The sequence below is a fragment of the Thamnophis sirtalis genome, unplaced genomic scaffold (genome assembly GCF_051295495.1).
Source record: "Thamnophis sirtalis isolate CommonGarterSnake01/CBP01778 unplaced genomic scaffold, rThaSir2_p1.2 scaffold_3, whole genome shotgun sequence".
In the NCBI taxonomy this organism is placed as follows: Eukaryota; Metazoa; Chordata; class Lepidosauria; order Squamata; family Natricidae; genus Thamnophis; species Thamnophis sirtalis.
This window is the reverse complement of record NW_028261383.1, coordinates 168373047-168387859: the sequence shown is the minus strand read 5'-3', so window position 1 is coordinate 168387859 and position 14813 is coordinate 168373047. Positions and strand designations below refer to the sequence as shown.

General features: G+C 45.0%; 1 protein-coding gene across 1 annotated transcript in view; it reads left to right on the top strand.

Annotated features, from left to right (window-relative positions):
- PLXNA3 (plexin A3) overlaps positions 1-14813 on the top strand; it is a 94639-nt gene that overhangs the window by 23551 nt on the left and 56275 nt on the right. Inside the window, exons 8-11 of the mRNA XM_087710847.1 lie at positions 2294-2444; positions 3494-3593; positions 10509-10623; positions 14177-14377. Of these exons, the coding sequence (XP_087566973.1) occupies positions 2294-2444; positions 3494-3593; positions 10509-10623; positions 14177-14377 (567 nt within the window). The remainder of the gene's footprint in view (positions 1-2293; positions 2445-3493; positions 3594-10508; positions 10624-14176; positions 14378-14813) is intronic.

Below are 14813 nucleotides of genomic sequence, written 5' to 3'. Positions count from 1 at the left end.
TTCTTGGTCAATTGAGCCTCAACATTCTGAGGCCAGCTACCACTCTGAAAGTGGAAATTTGACCCCACACCGATCTATAAACATAATAGACTGTGAGTATTAGGAGAGAGGAAAGCTAAATACGTTTTTTTAAGTGGACTTTGGAAGTCCATGACCTCTAGCCCTAATCCACATCAGCGAGTTACTAAAGAAGTCACTTTTTTTTTTTTGCTGCTGATGTACGAATCCCGTAAGAAAGTCCATGGCACGACAAAACCGCGGTCCACTAAAGCACGCCCGATTAAAGCGCGTACCTGACGTCATCAGCAGCGCGACAAATACGACCGCTGAGAAAAAAGGGCGCTTTAAAAAGCGCTTTTAAAGCAAGCCAATTCACGTAAAGATAAGGGTTAGGGTTAGGGTTAGGGTTAGGGTTAGGGTTAGGGTTAGGTTAAGGGTTAGGGTTAGGGTTAGGGTTACGTTAAGCGTTAGGGTTAGGTTAAGGGTTAGGTTTAGGGTTAGGTTTAGGGTTAGGTTTAGGGTTAGGTTTGGGGGGGTTAGGGTAAGGTTTTCGCATTAATTTTAACTTTACCGCTCACAGCGTGATGTTTTCGTCGCGCTGTGATGACGTCAGGTACGCGCTTTCGTCGAGTGCGCTTTAGTCTACCGCGGTTTTGTGGTGGAACCAGAAAGTCAATCATTCAGTGCAAATATAAAAATTTTACAGTTATTTGGGAACTGAATTAAGATACCATTTTTATCTCTTGCTCTCTTTTTTTAATTGGAGGTATTCAAATTAGTAAATTATTATGGAAGACTGTAAACATTATATTCTGTTGATTCATGGACGATGGGGTTATATTTTTGAAGATGCCATGAAAAATCACTCATTAACTTCAGAGGATCTTTGATTAGTGATAAGATTTCTTATGTCTTGCAAACTACCTTGAGTATAGAATCCTTTGGGAAACAAGAGTAATTGGTTTAGTGCTCTAAATTGTATTTATGTGGGTAATTACCGCTCTTCTTCAAGGTCATCCCCAGCCTTCATATTAGCTACTAAAAGCATAGCAGAGGATAGCTTTGATCCATAATCTATGCCTCTGCTATGTCCATGGTAGGGATAGAGACTCCATAGCCCTCTAATTTAGGGGAGAAAAAACATCTGGCCTTCCAGCTATTGTTGGACTGCAACTAATCACCTCTCATTACTAACTATGCTAGCTGGGACTGATAAGAATTGACATATAGCAATACAGGAGGGCCGCCTGTCTATCACTACTCTAGATGTTGCTGAACAACAATTCCCACGGGCCCTCGCCACATGCAGCCATTGGTGAGGGATGCTGGGTGTTGTAACTCAGAGCATCTGGAGGGTCACAAGATCCTCCCTAGGCGAACAGAACCATCATGATGAGTAAGCCGTGCCCGAATAATATGATATTCACCATACCATTCAGCTTTGTAAGAATAACCGTTTTCCTTTGTTTTGTGTGTGTGTGTGTGTTGGTAACTGTTCAGCTTTATGATTGCCAAGATTTGCCTGGATAATGCCTGGCAGGGATTCAGAAGCCAGATAAACTGCTGAGTAAAATTTCCAGTGGTCAAATTTCAGTGTTCTGCAGATTTTTTTTTTGTTTCCCATTCATCCACCATGGCCATTGCAAAGTAGGGGAAATGTAGATTAAATCGGATTAACCGCAATCATTTTATCTGTGTCACTGCATTTAGGCTACTGTATGTCATAAAACCTGAGAAGTGTCTAATATTTATGCGTACATAGCAGTGGTGGGTTTCAAAAAATTTTGGAACCTACTCTGTGGGTGTGGCCTCCTTTGTGGGAGTGGCTTGCCAGCCATGTGACCTGGTGGGAGTGGCTTGCCAACCATGTGTTCTCTCTCTCTCTCTCTCTCCTTCCTTTTGTTTCTCTGTCCCTTTTTTCTCTTTTTCTTTCATCTCTCACTCTTTTTCTTTCTTTTTTCTTTCTTTCTTTCTTTATTTCTTCCTTTCTTTGTCTTTCTCTCTCTCTCTCTGTGTCAGTCTGTCTGTCTCTCTGTGTGTGTTTGTGTGGCAGTGGTGGGTTTCAAAACATTTTGGAACCTCTTCTGTAGGTGTGGCCTGCTTTCCGGGTCCACTGGTGGAACCTCTTCTAACCAGTTTGGTAGATTTGACGAACCGGTTCTACCGAATAGGTGTGAACTGGTAGGAACCCACCTCTGGTACATAGCACACATTACGATTCCCCTCTTTTTGACATAATTATCAAACATACTAGTCCATTTAATGACATCATTCTTCTGTGCTATGTTTCCAGCTTCATCTTACAGTCCACAATGTCCCAGACCTTAGTTCTGGTGTGACTTGCTCCTTTGAGGGCCTTGGTGAGAGCGAGGGACAGCTTCAGGTAGATGGAGAGATCCACTGCCTTTCACCTACTCTGAGGGATGAACCCCCTGGAGAATATGGTAAGTGCTTGATGATGGGAAGGGAAGTAGCAATAGTCCACCTTTCTGTCCTTACCTTGCCTCTGACAGAAACTTCTTGATAGCTTCAAAGAAATTATCCTTAGTCCTGATCCTCTCCTCATAACGAGCGTAAAGTTGAATGCAATTTTTTAAAAAGCAGAGGACGATGCTCAAGATGGAATTAGAATTACAAGTCAAATGGTATTTTGTAAGAGATTTTGGCCTTCTGCTTCTTGCATTCTTGCTTTTCATGCTTCCATGGTTATTAACCGATTGATTGCCACTCTATGATGCTGGGTTTTTTGCATGGTTATAACCAGTGGTGGGTTTCAAAAATTGTTGGAACCTACTCTGTGGGTGTGGCCTCCTTTGTGGGAGTGGCTTGCCGCCCATGTGACCGGATGGGAGTGGCTTGCTGCCCATGTGACCGGATATGAAGATGCCGACGACACTTGTCAGAACCACCTTAAATTACCTCACACACAGCACTGGCCTGCATAAGAATAGGATGTAAACTTGTTTTTTAAAAGGCATCTTTGGTTTGCGTTAAAACAACTTCAACACACGCAATGTTCTGATTGCACCACAAACGCAGTAGTCATCCTTACCTTTCACAGAGGCCCTGAGTTTTATAAATAGGAGCATGATAGTGTAGAATAATCATATCCAAGGACCAGTGGTGGGTTTCAAAAAATGTTGGAACCTCTTCTGTAGGTGTGGCCTGCTTTCCGGGTCCACTGGTGGAACCTCTTCTAACCGGTTCGGTAGATTTTGATGAACCGGTTCTACCGAATAGGTGCAAACTGGTAGGAACCCACCTCTGGTTCCTGGTTGTAACTGACATATTGAAACAGTGGTAAAAAATTGCTTCTCTCTCTTCTGCAAAATTATGCACACAAGGAATCTCATGGAATTCTAATTTTGCTTGATGATTCTGAATGTGGAAGCAGAAGTTGATTGTGTTGGAATTCAAGAATGTGAGCTTGTAAACATACCATGATTGATGTTACTTCCTCTTCCTCCTTCCTGTTTCCCTATAACTGTCTCAGGTGATGTACGAACTGTTAGGATCCAACTTCTGTCCAAGGAAACTGGCATGGAATTTGCGAGTACAAATTTTGTCTTTTATGATTGCAGCCTTCTACGCACGTAAGTTTTGAAACTGGGCACAGACTGTTAGTGGGAGATGGGGGGGGGGGAGGGAATGTCTTTCTTTTTCAAGCCCCATCAGTTTATTTACACATAAAGCGTGTGACCCACACGTCATTGTTTACAACTGTTGCGAAATAAGATTTAATCTCAGCTTCCAAAAACTGTTAACTACTTTAAAAAAAAATCTTTTCCTCTTTACACTTTGCTCATAGTTAAAACATACACACTTGGCTTATTTAGTGATTTACTGTCATGTTTTTCCCCCCATTAAAAATAACCCCTAATCGGGATTTCATTAATTCAAAACAAACAGCATACAATTGACAGTTAATTAAATTTCATTCTAGCAAAAATAAGAAATCTGTCAAAATTCCTATAAAAGAGCATATTAAAAATTGATGGCCACTCGCGCACCCTCCCCTCCCCAGCAGCAGCCACTTATCTGCCTACTGGCCTCCTCGGGAGCTGCCTGGGACTCGTGACTTCCTACTGGCTTAGCCATTTTGCTTGTTGGAAGCAGCGAGGAGATCCTTACTTACCGACTAACAACCCACAATCCTTGCTTAATGGCAGCAACGGGGAGTGCCAGGATAGCTCTCCCCAAGCGATGCAGTCATTTGAAACGACACTTTATGATTGCATCACTTAGCATCGGAAATTCTGATCCCAGTTCCCATTGTATCATGAGGACGACCTGCTCTTCATTAGTGTGAAAGACATTATCAAACTATATGAGGAAGGCAGGTCTTATCTCTTAAGGTAAGAGGTGGAGCAGCTTAAAAGGATAGGTTCCATCTGAGGTAGAAACAGTGACACGTTCACGCTCGGTTGCACTGACACATGGTTTTGTTAATTGCAACCTGAGGGCAACATGCAGTATACCTAAGCCATCATTAAAGAAACTTCCCAATTGCTTAAGGTGACGTGGTTATCCAGCCACTGAATGATTTGGGATAGTTAGGTTCCCCTGTCTTGTAAATAGATTTTAAGATTGTGTGGCATTCTCAGTGTATACTATGGGTTCACCGACAAAAGGGCGACCGACAAAAGCGCGCCCGAGTAAACCACGGTGACAAAACCGCGAGTTCTAAACCGCGCCGACGAATGACCGCTGAAGCGCGCCGACAACAGCGCGCCGACAGAAGCGCGCTGTAAACCTAACCCTAACCCTAACCCTGATCCTAAATCTAACCCTAACCTTAACCCTAAACCTAAACCTAAACCTAAACCTTACCTTAACTTAAATCGCGCTTCTGTCGGCGCGCTGTTGTCGGTGCGTTGATGACATTGCAGTTTTAGCGCCACGGTTTTGTCGGCACGCTTTTGTTGTGAGCGCATTTGTCGGGTCACGTATACTATGTGCATCAGAAGAGCCTGAGCATCACTAGAAGCAAAGGGGCAAGTTGTTCACCTAGATTTTTTACGTCTGGCACCAGCTGTGATCCCAGGGCAGGTGGCAACGGTGGCAGTTTTTCATCCGCCCCACCCGGTCACATGACCACCACCACCAAGCCACACCCACAGAACCGGTGGCAAAAAAAAAAATAGATTTCACCACTGGCCTATATTAGTAATAAGAAAGAGCCACAAAACATAACTATTTTTCCACTCTTACTGTGCCCACAAATAGCTGAGCAGTGGCCCTTTTCAGAATGACCTGTTCTCTGCTGGGAAGGGATGATGAAGAAAAAACATTTCCAGGGCCACTGGGAGAAATATTTCAGGTATCTGAAAGATAAAATCGTTTGTAGTTAGACTCTGACTGTACCTGTCCTATTTGGTTTTTATACCAAACTGAACAGTTATAGAAGTTAGTGGCAAACCTCTCTCAGGGGTTGCCACAAAGAAGAGGAAGTCAAACTATTCTCCAAGGCACCTGAGGGCAGAACAAGAAGCAATGCGTGGAAACTAATCAAGGAGAGAAGAAACTTAGAACGGAGGAGAAACTTCCTGACAGTCAGAACAATTAATCAGTGGAACAGAAGTTGCCTCCAGAAGTTGTGAATGTCCCAACACTGGAAGTCTTTAAGAAGATGTTGGATAGCCATTTGTCTGAAACGGTCTAGGGTTCCCTGCCTAGGCAGGGGGTTGGACTAGAAGACCTCCAAGGTCCCTTCCAACTCTGCTATTGTATTGTATTATTGTAAGTACAAATAACAGATTCAATTATTGTAAAACCGTATCAACAGCTCCTGGGGCAGCTTGAATAAGGCCCGGAATAAATCATCTTAGGTCCTGAGTTGAAGCAGGAAAAACATTCTTTGCTGTACCTTTTTAATGATGGTTCTAATGTTAAGCATCCATTTCAAGTCCTTCAGCCTCTACTGCTGATACCATGCTGTCAAATACAGTAAGAGGAGATAAAATAGGGGGGGCTCCTCCTAAAATCCATTCTCACCTCTACAGTTTTAAGAATGTTCAGCTGCAGTTTGTTATGGCTGTATCCCGGGGCCATATGTTCAACCTTCTCATCTATATGCTGACTCATCACTGTCTCGAATGAAGCCAATGACTGTTGATGTTGTGGTGGTTCTCCTTTCTCTTGGCTGGTTCCAATAATTATTGCCTGGAAAGGAGAGGCTGGAAGCTCTTGATTTGTAGAGTGTCACATCCTTCCTGTTTAATAACTACATGAAGTCACTCTGTGAGTCATTTGTTGACATGGCGGTCGGTTATTATCAGTGCATGATGATCCCCAGCTGGTTCTCAAGTCTCAGCCAACCAAATGATGCTGTTAAAGGTCTTGTCCCAGGGCCCGGAGGCTATGAAGGTCCAGATGGGGAGGAATGGATTTAAGCTTGACCCTAGCAATTCTGAGTCCTAATGGGTTCACGGACCATCCCGGCCTGGGGAGTTCCTGTTTTTAACTTTGAATGGGGTTCACTTCCCCAGTTAGAACTGGCATACAGTTTGGGAGTTCTCCTGGATTTGCAGACTGAGAAGGAGACAGCAACTGTATTGAATTTGAATTTATTGACATTTGTATGCCGCCCACTCCCATTGGGACTCTGGGCGGCTTATAGGCAAGACAAAAACATATATAAAAAATTAAAAATAAGAATACAATGGTTAAAATTTCACACCATGCATACTGTTAGAGAGGGGCTGGATACTAATCAACAGCCCCAGGCCTGCCGGAAAAGCCAGCTCTTAGCAGCTTTACGGAAGGCCGGAAGAGTAGTAAGGATCCGGATCTCGGCTCCACCACAAAACCGCGTTCGGCTAAAGGGCGCTCGACGAAACCGCGTAGCTGACGTCATCACAGCGCGACAACAGCGCGGAGAAAAAAGCACGCTGTAAACGCTAAACCTAAAATTAACCCCTAAACCTAAACCTAACCCCCCTAAACCTAATCCTAAACCTAACCCTTAACCTAACCCTAAACCTAACCCTAAACCTAACCCTAAACCTAACCCTTAACCTAATGCTAAACCTAATCCTAACCCTTAACCTAACCCTAAACCTAATCCTAACCCTTAACCTAACCCTAAACCTAACCCTAACCCTTAACCTAACCCTAAACCTAACCCTAACCCTTAACCTAACCCTAAACCTAACCCTTACCTTAACTTGAATCGGCTTGCTTTCAAAGCGCTATTTAAAGTGCCCTTCTTTCTCCGCGCTCGCTGTTGTCGCCCTGTTGATGACGTCAGCGACGCGGTTTAATCGGGCACGCTTTAGTCGAGCGCGGTTTTGTCGTGCCACGCCGGATCTCTACGAGAAGATCGTTCCATAGGGCCGGAGCAGCCAAGAAGACCTTCACATAGATTCATCTCATCTATTAATTGTACCCATTCTTGGACCTGGAGCACCTTCTCGTTGTTACTTGTGCTTTGGTCAACTAATGTGCGGACTTCGCAGTGGCCTGTACATGCAACTGACTCGAAGACCACTTATAACCTTTAGCTGGTGCAGAACGTAGTGGAATAAGCAATTATGAGCGTGTCACAGTACATCTGCGTAACTCCTTTGCTCTGCATGCTGCACTGATTATTAGTAGGCTTCCGAGGGCAATTCAAGATGTTAGGTGTCAGCAGGATCTGGGTCCCTTCCATTAATCAACGTCACCTGATAGGATCTAGGGAAGTTTGCCTTCTCTGTTGAGCCCATCTTGTGGAACAGAATTCTCTCAGAGTAGTGTTTCCCAGAGTTGGAGTCCACGTATCTTAACGATGTCAAGGTTGTGAAACCCTGTCCTAGAGATTTGAATAGTCCCAACTCTGCTCTGCTTTATACGTATTCTGATCTGACGTTTCCCCCTGGCTCTCATCTGGGATGGGAAGTGGGCAGCTTCTGTGAAAAATAGGCATTTAGTGGATATTTGTTCCCCTGGACAGCCATCTTATATTTCTGTCTGACTTGATGTTTTGCACCGCTCAAGAGTTGTTGATGAATTGGGAGGCCTTAGAAATACAAACAATTAATCAGTTAAGTCCTTCCCTGGGAGATTGCAATCCCATTTATTTCCTTAGGGGAAGTTTGGAAGAAGAGGCAAAAGATTTCTAGATTTTAGTCCCAGAATAAGTCATCGGTGTTGGAGGCCTGACCCAGGCTTAAAAGTGGCTGGACTCGGAAACAATTTTTTTACTAGGACTTGCAACCTGGATGAGTTAGAGGTTTATTTATATGCCGCCCTTTTCCCTGGGGGGACTCAGGGCGGCTCACAATCCAAAGGAAGGGGGGAAAACAGACTTTTACATATAAAACAATACATGGTTAAAACACAACATTCATACCATTCGGGCGGGTTACAATCTTTAGCCCCAGGCCTGACGGGATAGCCAGATTCTAAGGGCTGTGCGGAAGGTCTGGAGGGTGGTGAGGGTACGAATCTCCACGGGGAGATTGTTCCATTGGGTCGGAGCTACCACCGAGAAGGCTCTCCTCCGCGTGGTTGCCAGTCGGCATTGACCAGCGGATGGAACTCGGAGGAGGCCTAATCGATGAGATCTAATAGGTCGTGTGGAGGTGATTGGCAGTAGGCGGTCTCTCAAGTAGTTGGCAAGGCCTTTTTCAAGCCACAGGCCAGGACACTTGAGCCAGCCTTATATTCTTCTTATCAGAAACAAAATCTGATGTATCTGCACCCTTCCAGTTTCGCTGACCTGTGTTTCCCCCTCAGAGCAAGCTATACCTTTCCCTCACTGTTATGTAAAGTAGGAAATGCCACACACCTCGTGGACACCTTCCTCTCTCAGTTTTGGGGCTCTCCTAGCTTACACCATCTAGTCCAGTGTTTCTCAACCTTGGCAACTTGAAGATGTCTGGACTTCAACTCCCAGAATTCCCCAGCCAGCGAATGCTGGCTGGGGAATTCTGGGAGTTGAAGTCCAGACATCTTCAAGTTGCCAAGGTTGAGAAACACTGATCTAGTCAGTAGGTGGCTGTAGGTTTTTTTTAGGAACAAATTATTTATTTTCAAATTCTTTGTTTCCATTTAATGGTTATCTGGATTTTTTTTTAAAGTAATCTTTATTAGTTATACATTTTTTTAAAGAGTAAAACATACAAATACAATTTTAAACATACAACCCCCCTCCCCCCCCCCCGCGGTGACAGTCATTCACAGCCCAACTTTTTTCTTTCCTTCCTCATTGTTAGGTCTCTAAGCCACATCTTCTCATTACAAAATTCAGGGATCTATTACAATACCCATGTTCACTTTTAACTTTCCCCGTTTTAAGTCCCTGCTGTTCTCCTTGTCGCCCACATATACCATAAGTTCCAGCTAAGGTAATGTTCCGTTTCTCCTTTGTCCCTCAGCCAACCCGTCATTCTGTCCATTTCTGCACATTCATAGATCTTTTTTAATTATAGCATCTTCCGACGGTATGGTAGTGGATTTCCAAAATTGTGCATAAGTTATTCTTGCGGCCACAATTATATGTAGGCTCAAATGCCATATTGAATTGCTCATGTTTTCTGGTTTAATGCTTAGTAGAAGGTTCTCGGGTCTCCATTCCATGCTTGCCCCGGTAACCTCTTTTAGCCATTTTTGAATCCTTCTCCAGTATTTCGTGGCCTCAGTACAGGACCACCAAATATGGTAGAATGTGCCATCCTTTCTTCCACATTTCCAACACAGTGGAGATAACCCAGGAAACATTTTGGCTAACCTTCGTGAGGGGGAAGTGCCACCTATAAACCCGTGACCCGCCAAAACCGCGGAGGACAAAATCGCGATCGACGAAAGCGCGCATGTGACGTCATCACAGCGCGACGGAAAAAATTAAAAATTGAAATAAAATTAAAATTAAAGCAAGCCGATTCACATAAAGGTAAGGGTTAGGGTTAGGGTAAGGGTTAGGGTTAGGTTAAGGGTTAGGGTTAGGTTTAGAGTGTTAGGGTTACGTTTAGCGTTAGGTTAAGGGTTAGCGTTAGGTTTAGCGTTACGTTAACGGTTAGGTTTAGGGTTAGATTTAGGGTTAGGTTTAGGGTTAGGTTTGGGGGGGTTAGGGTAAGGTTTTCACTTTATTTTTACATTTTTCTATCACAGCGCGATGTTTTCGTCGCGCTGTGATGACGTCAAATGCGCGCTTTCGTCGAGCGCGATTTTGTCCTCCGCGGTTTTGTGGTGGAACCCTATAAACCATCTTGTATATGCTTTCTTAGAATGCTGTAGATATTGTAAGTTTAATGGTCTTAGGTGGCTGTAGTTTTAAGTTTGCTTCCCTCTGGGCCTTGTCTCCACAGTAAGCAGATGGGTTGGACAGTATTTGAAGATCCGATTCAATCAGTGTTTCACTTCCTCCCTTCCCTTCCCACGAGTTTCATATCCTTAAGCAGAACAAAACCTTCAGAGGAATAAAGGTGAAGGAAACAACAGGAGAGAGAATTGACATATGTAGATGAGGACATGCATTCTTTCCCCCTTTCCTGTTTTCTTTTTTAAATTTTTTCCTCATTCTACAGGTGCTTATCGTGTGTCAGCAGCCACTATCCGTGCCACTGGTGTAAATACAGGCATACGTGCACCCACAATGTGGCCAAGTGCTTCTTCCTAGAGGGCCGAGTCAACACTGCTGAGGTAAGAAAGGCCACTGGAGTGCTACCATCTCGAAAGGGTTTCCTGCCAGCCATTAGAAGGATTTTTGGACACGAACACCCTGTGCCTTTTTCATCTTTTGTTCGTGAAACCTTCACCACTGGGGAAATCAATGGCAGTTTTATTCCCCCTGCTGACTTTCAGGGCAGAGGGAGTCGGGAGAGAGATTTCCCCACGTATCTACCCTTCTTCCCAACTCAACTTCCTTCCTTGGGTTCACCGACAAAACCGCGCTCGACTAAACCGCGCCCGACTAAACCGCGTCGCTGACGTCATCAGAAGGGCGACAACAGCGTGGAGACAGAAGCACGCTGTAAACCCTAAACCTAAAATTAATCCCTAAACCTAAACCTAACCCCCCTAAATCTAATCCTAAACCTAACCCTAACCCTAACCCTAACCCTTAACCTAACCCTAAACCTAACCCTTAACCTAACCCTAACCCTAATCCTAACCCTTAACCTAGCCCTAACCCTAACCCTTAACCTAACCCTAAACCTAACCCTTAACCTAACCCTAAACCTAATCCTAACCCTTAACCTAACCCTAACCCTAACCCTTAACCTAACCCTAAACCTAACCCTTAACCTAACCCTAAACCTAATCCTAACCCTTAACCTAACCCTAACCCTAACCCTTAACCTAACCCTAACCCTAAACCTAACCCTTAACCTAACCCTAACCCTTAACCTAACCCTAACCCTAACCCTTAACCTAACCCTAAAACTAAAGCTAAACCTAACCTTTACCTTAAGTTGAATTGGCTTGCTTTCAAAGCGCTATTTAAAGCGCCCTTCTTTCTCCGCGCTGGCTGTCGCCTGTTGATGACGTCAGCGACGTGGTTTAGTCGAGCGCGGTTTTGACGGGTCACGCTTCCTTGCATTTCCAAGAGCTCCCTGTTTCTACATAACAGCAGAAATAGCTGTAGTATTTCATAGCCTGCTCTTCCAGCACTGGAGTGAACATTTGGGAGCCAAGTTTCCATTTCCACGTTAATGCAAGTTGTGCAACTGCATGCAGACGTTTAACTGGAATATTTCTCACCGTGCCGTTGCAATATTTTGACCCTGTGCAGGGTTCAAATTGCTCCGCTGAGCACTGTATAGAGTAAAAAAAGGAGAAAAGGCACAGGTGGGAGGTTTGGCAAGAAATCAGAATCATGAGAAGGGAGCATTCAAGATAAAGAGTATAGCAGTTCTCTCTTTCCTTTAAAACTCTTGTCTTCCAACTCTGGCAACATCACCATGTGTTTTCATAACGATGAGTTTTAGAAACTTGGTTCCACTAGCAGACCGAAAAGGAAACCCTTCTGGAGGTTACATATTTAGGTTTACCCTTATGCACCAGCGTCCCTCGCAGGCCTTGTATAGAGGGAATCTCGGACCAGGGAATCCCAAGCAATCAGCAAAGAGTCAGCAGGTGGCAGATCAACAGCACGGGGAAATGAGAATAGTACTAAAGTGCCTTTATTCGGGTGGGAGGCTGGATCGATATGGGGGAGGCCAGAGTGTTTGCTGGTAATGGGGCCAGCGGCTCGCGATCAATCGTCTGGCCCAGGCAGTGGGATCAATAGACCCAGAGACGCCCGGGGCTCATTGTGGGTAGGTAATTGATAGCAGCTCCCTTAGAGGGGCCAGCGTTTGAGGCTGGATGTGGTGGCTGGAGTGGGAGGAGGCTGGAGAGCAGGCTTTGAGGCTCTGGGAAGTGAAAACGTTGCCCGTGGCTCTTAGGTTAGGGAGCACTGGCAAAACTGTCAGGCTCGGGACTTCTAGATCAGTCTGTGTGGAGTTTTGTTTTCAAGTCTACAGAACGAAAGAGCCAGAAGGGAAAATTGCTTGGTGCTTCCAAGGCTCCTCTTCCGACAGGCTGGGCCTTTTGTCTTGACCCCATTGTCTTAAGCCTCCGTAGGAAGTTGCACCCGGGGTTTAATTGTTCTTCAGGTCAGGGCTACGTTTCCTGTATTGCTTGCCAGCGTCATGGCCACCCTGTGTCTTTGCTAGCCCCGTAAACAGAGCAGCCAGCCCAGCAGGCCTCCCCCCTCCACCTCCCTACCTTTCCTTTGGTACCAAGGAGCAATTAACCAGACTCTGGTTTCCATGGAAACTCTGAGCGCCCAGCAGGCTCTTTCATCTCCATCTCTCTCAGGCGGCCACCACAGGCAAAGGAGGAGCAAAGGAGGAGCCGGGAGCCAGACTCCTGGGCTTTTACCCTTGTTCACCGTGGAGCTGTTGGGATATGAAAGGTTAGGCAGCTGTTTCCCCCTGGGGGGAGAAGGAACCTCAGTCCCCAGGAGGGAGAGAGGCTTGTTTCCTATCCCCCAAGAATGATTGTAGGTGTCTTCACACAGGGACCCAAAAGACAGTCCTAAAAAAAAAAAAGGGGGGGGGGGAGGAAGCAATATCACTTTACTTTTTAATATACTTTTTTATTTTCCATTTTCATAACATACAATCACATGTATACTATTACATAGCCAATATCCTATTGTATTAAGTAGTAATTACATCAGTTCCTCTTGTCATCAACACCCAGAAAGATAACAACCCATTATTAGCTCTTCTATTCTCCATACACCTCTTTCTTCTACCTCTCTCCTACCTCCTTTCTTCCCTCCATCATCCTTTCCTACTCTACTTCCTCTTCCTTTCTCCTTCTCCTCTCTCTACATTCCACTCCTCCTTATCCTCCTCAGCTTCCCCCCTTACCCTCTCTCCTATCCCTCTCTTCCCATCTTTCTTCTCTCTTCTGTTTCCCACTCTTCCTCTCATTGGTGTATTTCCGTTTCTGAGCGTGTTAGATTTTAATGTAATATGATTGCACATGTATACTGTCTTCTCTTATTTTTTTCTTTAAAACTAAGATATGTTAAGTATATTGATATGATTTTATTTTATTTTATTGTATTTCTATGCCGCCCTATTCCCAGAGGGACTCAGGGCGGCTCACAAACCAAGTAAGGGGGGGGGAATACAAACAGGAAAAAAAGACAATGGACAAACAACACAACAATTTAAAAACAATCAACAGCCACACAATTCGAGCGGGGACAGGAACTCATCAGCCCCAGGCCTGTCGGAACAGCCAGGTTTTAAGGGCTTTGCGGAAGGCCTGGAGGGTGGTGAGGGTTCGAATCTCCATGGGGAGCTCGTTCCAGAGGGCCGGAGCAGCCACAGAGAAGGCCCTCCTCCGGGTGGTAGCCAAATATGGAAGCATAAATACCATCAACGTAGAATGGAGTTTGCGAAGCAATATCACTTTAGTCAATGTACTTCCTTCTGGTAAGTCTGGTTAGGATCAGACTGGTGTTTTTTTTCCGTTAGAAAAAGTGTTCCGTGTTCCCTTACGGCTACCTTGAAAGCAGTGCCAGCCTCCCATTTGGGTTTAGAACGGTTTCCCTTTGCAATCCTGCCTCGAGAATATTCCTGTCATAAACAGAATAAACGTACACGCCTGCCTGCAGGCAGCACAAATGGCCCTTGCCAAAGCTTTCAGGCTACTGAGCACACATGGCTTCCATCTTTTTCCTTTGCACCAGGGCTGCCCCGAGCTCCTTCCTGGTGGGGAGATCTTGATTCCCGTGGGAGTGTTACAACCCATTACCCTGCGTGCCAAGAACCTTCCACAACCTCAGTCGGGCCAGAAGAATTACGAATGCGTCTTGGGAATCCAAGGTCGCCAACAGCGAGTGCCAGCTGTACGCTTCAACTCCAGCAGCGTTCAGTGCCAGAATACCTCGGTGAGCATCACTTCTTTTATAGCCATATTTGTATCCCTCTTACTACTTAGTTCTATTATTTATTCTTATTATTACTTACTGCTATAAGGGACACGGTGGCTCACTGGCTAAGACACTGAGCTTGTCGATCAGAAAGGTCGGCAGTTTCAGCGGTTCAAATCCCTAGCGCCGCATAACGGAGTGAGCCAGTGGTAGGTTTCAAAAATTGTTCGAACCTACTCTGTGGGTGTGGCCTCCTTTGTGGGAGTGGCTTGCCGCCCATGTGACCGGATGGGAGTGGCTTGCTGCCCATGTGGCCAGATATGAAGATGCCGACGACACTTTTCAGAACCACCATACATTACCTCACACACAGCACTGGCATGCATAAGAATATGATGTAAACTTCTTTTTTAAAAGGCATCTTTGGTTTGCGTTAAAACAACTTCAACAGATG